This window comes from Epinephelus moara, chromosome 1 (assembly GCF_006386435.1).
Source record: "Epinephelus moara isolate mb chromosome 1, YSFRI_EMoa_1.0, whole genome shotgun sequence".
Taxonomy (NCBI): domain Eukaryota; kingdom Metazoa; phylum Chordata; class Actinopteri; order Perciformes; family Serranidae; genus Epinephelus; species Epinephelus moara.
In genome coordinates, this window is record NC_065506.1 from 17,144,028 (window position 1) to 17,152,054 (window position 8,027).

General features: G+C 39.5%; 1 protein-coding gene across 1 annotated transcript; it reads right to left on the reverse strand.

Annotated features, from left to right (window-relative positions):
- Positions 1-308: 308 nt before the first annotated feature.
- Positions 309-8,027, reverse strand: scamp5b (secretory carrier membrane protein 5b). The gene is made up of 7 exons (XM_050045667.1): positions 7,853-8,027; positions 7,274-7,331; positions 7,069-7,188; positions 5,383-5,539; positions 2,839-2,940; positions 1,861-1,978; positions 309-1,456 (listed from the first exon to the last, which is right to left on the reverse strand). The coding sequence occupies exons 2-7, from the start codon at positions 7,278-7,280 to the stop codon at positions 1,277-1,279; spliced, it is 684 nt and encodes a 227-aa protein (XP_049901624.1). The 5' UTR covers positions 7,281-7,331; positions 7,853-8,027; the 3' UTR covers positions 309-1,276.

Consider the following 8,027-nt stretch of genomic DNA (forward strand, 5'->3'; position numbering starts at 1 on the left):
TTTACCGATGCATGCTCCAGTAGAGCTGTATAACAGGTCCCCAGCAACTCCAAATGGCCATGTGTATAACTGTGCAGATCACTATTAACACAGAGCTCAGAATAACACACACAGCTCGATATGTGTTGGTATGGGTGGGTCGTGATTACCCTGATTTGTAAAGAGCTCCGTGATGGGGAGGGAGAGTGAGAAGGTGGAGGGGAGGGGGTGACACAAAGAAAGAGAGGCTGAGAAAAAGACAGAAGCAGGAAATAGAGGAGACTATCATAAATGCAGACTATGATCTGTGAAGGATGAATGAAGGTAATCTGTACATGTTGGAGCTTTTTATTTCATACTAAAACCATCAGCGCCTCTCTGTGGCTGAATTGCTGCACTGCAGGAGAAAAGCTGGCTTAAATTGACATCCAGATATTTCACTTGTTTTTTGCTTAGTTTACATGGACACATTAACACTGTGATGTAAATCTGATGTTTTCAGTGTAAGGGAGACGCGTCAACAGGGAGCTTCAAGTATATCAAAGAGTCTTGCAATAATACTGTTACTTATTGTGTACAGACAGATTTCATTTCAACATTACAACATTCTCTTTCAAATCACAGTGCAACCACTGAAAAACTGCATAGAAATATGATCAAATTATGTTGAGGTCACATAAAGTAGCATGAGTTAAATGAAAGTTACATTACATCGGATCTTTGGTTCACCTTTGGATTTAAGATACCAGAAAAACTAAAGTAACTTTACATCCTGAACAGTTTATCATTCTAACAGTACATTGGTTAATAAATAAGATAATACTAAACTACTAAATCTTCATCACAAAATAAGTTATTGTACATCAAAAATGATCTTTTGCTCTCTCGTAAAAATTGCTAAAACTGCAGGTCAACACGAGTACATCAGCACACAGCTCTCATGGAGCCACTAAAGTAAAATACACATTCAAAACTAGTTTCATTTAAACCTCCAAAACAGAAAAAAACATATGAAATTATATAAAACACTACAAACAATCAGCATGCCCTTTAATACAGGAAGGCAAAAACCAGCTTCCCACAGATTATCAGAGCTGTAAAATTTCTTAAAATCACTGACAATTCAGCCGAATTAGTGATTTGTTCTAAATGTAACAACTGGATATGTTCAAATATGAACAGTTTTTTTACTTGATAATAAAAATATTGTGGGAAATGGTGAAATCTTCCTAATCCTGTTGCTCAGACTTTGGCATAACTGTCACATCATCTCTTCGACACCTCTGTCTTAAAGAGGCTACATCTGGTTGTCGTTATATTGCGGGCTGGAGTACTGATCCTGCATGGCTCCAGCAGCTGCACCCATGGCTGCCTGCTGGGCCGCTGCCTGGACATGAGGGTTCTTCCAGGCTCCTGTGGCCCATTCCTCCTGAGCTTTGGACATGCTGGCCCCACTGCCACGGTAGTAATTATGGATCTGTAGGCAGAGGTGGATCACGAGTTATTATCAGCAAGCCTTCATGTGTGGAAGGTAAGTGGTTTTAATTACTTTAGTTAATGTTAACACACAGATTTTTAGTTACACAACTGCATTCCCTAATCCATAAATTTGTATGGGAAATTTAGTTATTTTATTATTTTATTTTATTATACAGCAAATGTTTAAATGGGATTCTAGCATTTATCATTTTAAACCTACCAATGCTGCTTTGTTGATATGACAGAAAATTAATCAATCTCAAATCCTGGATTGACAAAAGCCTGTAACATAGTTTTCTACCATAGTAAAAGAAATAATCTGTAACTTAAGGTAAGAGACATCATTAAATATATATCCCAATAACATTGGGCCATTTCCTTTTGTAGAAGTTAAATTCTTACCCTGGTGAGGGCGATGAAGGACAGTGAGGCCACTGCAGTGAACATGATAGTAGGGACCAACATGATGAGCGCAACCAAAATATTATAGCTGAAGTAGGAGATGGTGGCCAACCAACCGCTGAAAAAGACAACACAATTTCATAAAAAAAAAAAAGACGATTAATTTTAGATTATGAACACAACATGAATTGTAATCATCTGTTATTGGATTGTCTGGTGTTCCTCATCAAGATACCACCACCGAACATCTGGATGTTAAATGCCAGTGATTTTTGTGGACTATAACTACTGCCATATAAAGTTTAAAAGTTTTATGGCTCATACATGAGAATATCCAATTGCACATGCTGACATTTATAAACTTTATGGAGGCTGTCATAATATTAATTTCTGATCATCAGCCTGAGTGAGGTGACATTTTGAGGATCTCTTTAACGGCCTCTCAAAATCTAATAACAGGACGATCATAAAAGTTATATGAGGGCAATTTCTGATGTTCCATCACTGTCGTGTTACTGAAAGCAGCGAACAAAGTTAAAAAAAAAAGAAAAAAAAGATGATGGGACTCATCACTTGAGCTTGAAATGTTTCACTCATGGGTAGATTTTGTTGTTTTATTAAAACAGCTTCTTATTCTTCATGTTAATGAGCGCATAACAGTGAATGAATCACTTCTAAATGCTTGCAGAAATATCTCAACTCAGTAATGGTTCTGGTGCTTGAGTTGCATTAGACTGGCTTCCTCTGTGAATGAGTCATTGTACCTTAATGTAATGGCACTCATTTTTATTTTCCCGTACTTTAGTATTTTTTTTCCAAATGAGTGAAGATTCAACATAAAAAGAAATCCTTTGAATGAAGGATGGATAAACACACAGAATTCTTTACTCTCTTTGTATTACGAGTGCTGTGAATAAAATGTAAGTCATTTAAAAAAACAGAAATGTTTTCTGTGCATTTTCACTCTCTGTCTCTTACCACACTCCCCATCCAGGGATGCCTATGCATTGGATGATGCTGATGCCAACTTGAGCCATGAACACAAAAAAGAACTGCATGAAGTTGAAGGAGCTGTCAGTCCTACGAAAAAACAAAGTGATAAAGAAATATTTACACGTGCATACAAAATATATCACCATTTTATGTCTCATCTGTTGCATGCTGTATCTATGTGATGAAGGTACTGCAGCCCACAGACTGATACACATTAGGTCATTCCAAACTCTGCACCATGAGGACTATTTCACACAGGCTTCGTCCTTCATCGTGGCTCTACAGGCTGCCACTCAGGAATCCACACACTGATCGTTTCCAGGTTTATTCACAGCCAGTCATGATGAAACTATTCGATCACATGCCTTTATAACCGTGTATCACTTCTCCCACATCTGCCTTTCTGTAGTGATAACAACACAGCCACGGACGGCCTTGTCGGAAGAGTTTGGAAATTACGCTGCCCTTCAGTGAATGGATAGAGAGGATGTTCTGGGTGCCCGTCTGTCTCCAGGGGGAATGATTGGATCATTTATCTCTGCTGCCACTCAACACTTTCAGAGAATGGAGGGAAAATTTGCTTAAAGCCACCACCCATAATGGACCATTGCCCTTGACAAGTATACATTACTGTACTGTTAACTACGGACTGTGAAACAGTGTCATGGTACAGTATGAAGAAATTACTCAAACATTTGCTCCCAATGAGGTCATCAACTGCAAAATACAGAGAGATCTTTTTTGCGTCTTCCCATTAAATGTTTCCTAAAATATAATCACCTTTTATAAATGACTTAAATCGGACTAGTAACTGAAATATGAGCAAATATGAATATCCCCATGTTCACTACTAGTTTCCCACCTACTCTTTAGTCACACTTGATTAAACTAGATTTTGAAAACACAATTCAGACACACACTATAAAGATACAAACACAGGCTCATTGACAAGGGTTACAGACATCTACCCCATTTTTTATTTTGACTTATTTCTTATTTTTCTTTGAATTTTATTCAGTATCTTTTTTTAAATAATTGTTTCACTTCTTTTCTCTGTTGGTCAGTGGCGCCCTCACTGCCCTCAGCCCCCGGCAAAAGCAATTGGAGACCATCGTTAGTGTCTTTCAGACGCTGTGGTATTTTTAAAGCTAGCGCAATGGTAGGTGGTATCTTGTGACTAACTAACTAAACAACATTAGGCAAGGAAAGGGGGCTAAATAGCACCTCAATTTTGTTGAGGGAAAAAACTGGCATGGCCATTTTCAAAGGGGACCGTTGAACTCTCATCTCAAGATATCTGAATGAAAATGGATTCTATGGGTACTCAAGACTTGAGAAGGCTTGTTAAATGTTATGTTCCTTACAATACATGTACAACACAATAAAGCTGTATAGTTATATTTTTAAAGACAAGGACAACCAGCCCAGTAAGAACAAATGTATTCCTTTAAACAGGATTGCTGTGGAACGCAAAAATATTAACTGTACTAGTAAGAAACCAAACTTTATCAGTAAGCCGAACTACCCTTTATACTTCGACAGCATAATTGAATTCCTAAAAAATCAGTCATGGCTTTTAGTTTTGGTGTGCCATCCCAAGATTTTCAGTGGCCCCATCTGACCACCCCTATGAAAAATTTTTGGGGCCACAGCTGCTGTTGGTAAGACAATACACTTCTCTCTGTACTGTAAATTTGTGGTACAAGACATATACTGTTTATTACAAAAGTATGATTATATTTGTTATACTATGTATGGCTTCTAATGTGAATGGTTGTGTTTTACAAATTTCAGTTGTTAAAAGTACAATAAAAACAGTGTTTAAAATGTTTCCTACATGACATTGGAAGAGAATATCCTGTGGTTTGTGCACTGATCTGTCAAATCTGTTCATATTTTTAGTGTGTGGATATGTAAAGGAGGGAGGAAACCCCAAAAGCTCTATCAAAGGGCTACAGCAATGATCACAGTAGTACTATTACTTCTATTATATTTTTTATAGAGCGTGCCAAATGTGGCCACTGAAAATCTTTGGATGGCACACCAAAACCAAAAGCCATTTTAGGACTTTGATTATGCCGTTGAAGTATATAGGCTAGGTGAAAGCTATGCCAATATGGAGATTCTTTGGTTTCTGATGTTTCAGATGTGCATAAACTAACACTGGTACAGTAGCCATTTTGAGTTCCACAGCAATCCTGTTTTAGTGTGTCGTGTATCCATATATACACGTTAGGCAAACCATTGTTTGCCAAATAGCCTGGTTGTCCTTTTCCTTAAAAAGACAAATATACCGCTTTAATTAGAAAGAGTACACTGACTGTAAGGAACAAAACATTTACTGGAAACAAACCTTCCCAAGTTTACACAGCTTCTTAGACACAGTGATATCGGCCTCTCTATTTAGGCAACCCCCCCTGGACCCCCCTTGTGTGTCAGCCAGGAATAATCTGTCACTGAGTGTTACTTGTGTCACTGCAGCACTGACTAAACAATATTTTCAATGTCAGTACTTTGTGTTTGACTCACTTGAAGGCCTTGTAGATGGCCCTGAACCAGCAGACATAAGAGCAGGGAGTGAACATGATGAGCCAGATGATGGCCAGTCCAAAGTTGGTGACGCCACCTCCAGCAAACATCCAGGCAAAGCAGCCGATGAGATTCACCACAAGAGTAGCAGTATTCACTGTAAGACCAAAACATAAAACACACTGTGTTTTAGGTGCAAATAAAGTATCTCTCTGGTACACAGACACACATGCAGAAAAGTGTTTGAAAAAAGACTGATGTGTTATTATGAAGGCAGCCAGCATTAACATAATGTGAAATATATAATTGCAATGCTTGACTCACAAGATGGCTTGTGTTCCCTGAATAGCCTTTTTGCTGGCGTCCTTTTCTATTAATTCTCAGTAATGTTATGAGGCTACAGTACTCCCCGCTTAAGTTGCACTTAGTTCTAATTGGAGCTCTGTGCTTTGGTCCCATCTTTCTTCTCTAAACCAGCAAAGACGGCCAATCAGCTTCAAATTTTGGTCTATGGAGAAAATGCAGAGTGCTTTACAAGAGAATTATGAGGCCAAACACAGCTGCAACATGACAGCCATTAAGGAACACAGCTAAGTGTCTTAAATACACAGAGAAAACACTGCTGGCTGCAAATGGTTTTCACACATGAGATGAGACAGAAAATGCTCCAAACAGGAAAGACGAACAAAAAAATTGCAAGCTGAATAACACTCAAATATGCAAGCGATGTACATGCCATGCATAGAGACAACTGGTGCACAGGGAAAGAGAATAACAGCACATCCAGAAGCAGATTGGGAGTTTAAAATACCTGCATAAGTTTATCGTTTACTACAAAAGACGACACCTGCAGAAAGAACAGAGTTGCATTGATAGATACAGTAGTTCAGAGGTTGTGTAGAAATTAAGTGGAAAACATATTTTGTGTGGGCAAGGCAAACAAAATCAAAATCAGGCTGTGGTTTACAGCAGGTACACTGGAGAGGAGAGCCACTTCTGGTTTTTCCAATTTGCCCAAAAATCTCCTGCAACCTTGCATCAACACACCAGCTTCACCTTTATTTTCATTATCTTCACGTCACTCTACTGTACATTGGCTTATTTCCAGACTCCTAACCGCCGCTGTCACTGCACCTGTGTAAATGTTGCAGCAGCTTTGAGCTATCTCACCCTCCCTGCACTCGTCTCCCTCGCATGCTTTCATGGACGGGCAGGGAGCCTCCAGACCACAGCAATATCACAAACATCATTGTACTGCTTGTTTATGGTGCAATAAACTTTGATGAAAGTGCTTCTGGCAAAAATTGTTTAACACAATTTCAATGTTAACTACTCTGCTCAAACCAAGGCCATCTGGTCAGCGCTATGACTCATTAGCAAATAAACCAGTCAGGATAACACAGCCACAGCCAATAAAAAGAATATATTTTTGGAGCAAAGGGACCCTTGTAAACCATTGCCCTTCTGTTACATAGTTCTTATTACGAGCGAACCACAGAGGAGAAGACAGTTTATAGGACCTCCTGGAAAGTTCTGGTTTCTGTTGTTACACTGACGTGTCAGGTAGCCTCCGCAGGAAGAAAAGTTTCATAGTTGGAAATCAAGCTGCAAAGTTTACACAGTAATGTAACTTAATGTGCTGGAAACCACTCTGTTAACAATACGACATCACTTAAAGCCACTCACACATCCACAGGTGGTACATTTTCTTGCACATGCTGCGGTGCTGTTCAGGGATCTCATCAAAGTCCTGGTAGAAGCACGGCTTGATTGGGATGAATCCCGGCAGCGGGGGGAAGTTGGGCTCTGAGACATATCATTTCACAACAGTTAGACAGAGCAGCATATGGAGATTATTTCCCAGTGTAGCTGTAACTTTATGATTACTGACCTGCCATGTGGATAAGGTGGATTCACTGCACAGATTTACACCTTGTTGAGTCTTGAGCCTGTGAAGTAGGAGGAAACTGGAGTTTAGGACTGACTCAAAGGTGCTGACTTATATTATATATTGTTATATATTATATATTATATTGATGCCTTTGCATAACCAATGTGATGATTTGCAATTATTTTCATATGTGTGTCATAGGTGTGTGAGCATTACACCTTAGAATAACATATTAACAGGAGGAAGCCGTTTAACAGAGGGTGCTATAAGCTAAGCGTCGCCGTCCAGACGCTGTGCCGGGGGATTTAATGTGTGAGCCCTCCAGGCACCGGCTCAATAGTGGTGATAAGATTTTAACCACTGAATCCTTCCGGTTTTAGGGATACAAAACAGAAAACGCTCACACACACACACACACACACACCAGGACAGCCCGGGCACACACGGCATTTGCAATCACACGCAACTCTGCTCCTTTGGATGAAATGAAGCAGTAATATCGGCTGTACATGTGCGGAGACAGAGAGCTGGTCATCATGGCCAGGAATTACGGATCCACAGGAAACGTAATCTTCTTACCTCCTCCAGAGAGCGCAGCTCCTCTGTTAAAGTGCACAGTCTCCGCTGAAAGCTACAGGTTGAATTAAATAACACTGCCAATAACACCTGCAAGCAAACTGTTATACTATTATAATACTGTCGTGTGTAGGCTACACTAAGACCGGAGCGATAAATCCTAACTATCCTGACCATC

Bases quoted from the DNA above. Each gene is read 5' to 3' on its own strand.
- scamp5b (XM_050045667.1), bottom strand. The intron at 2,941-5,382 runs GTGAGTCAAACA...GTTTTTTCGTAG, and splicing joins GCCATCTACAAGGCCTTCAA to GACTGACAGCTCCTTCAACT. The intron at 1,457-1,860 runs GTAAGAATTTAA...CTCTGCCTACAG, and splicing joins CCTTCATCGCCCTCACCAGG to ATCCATAATTACTACCGTGG.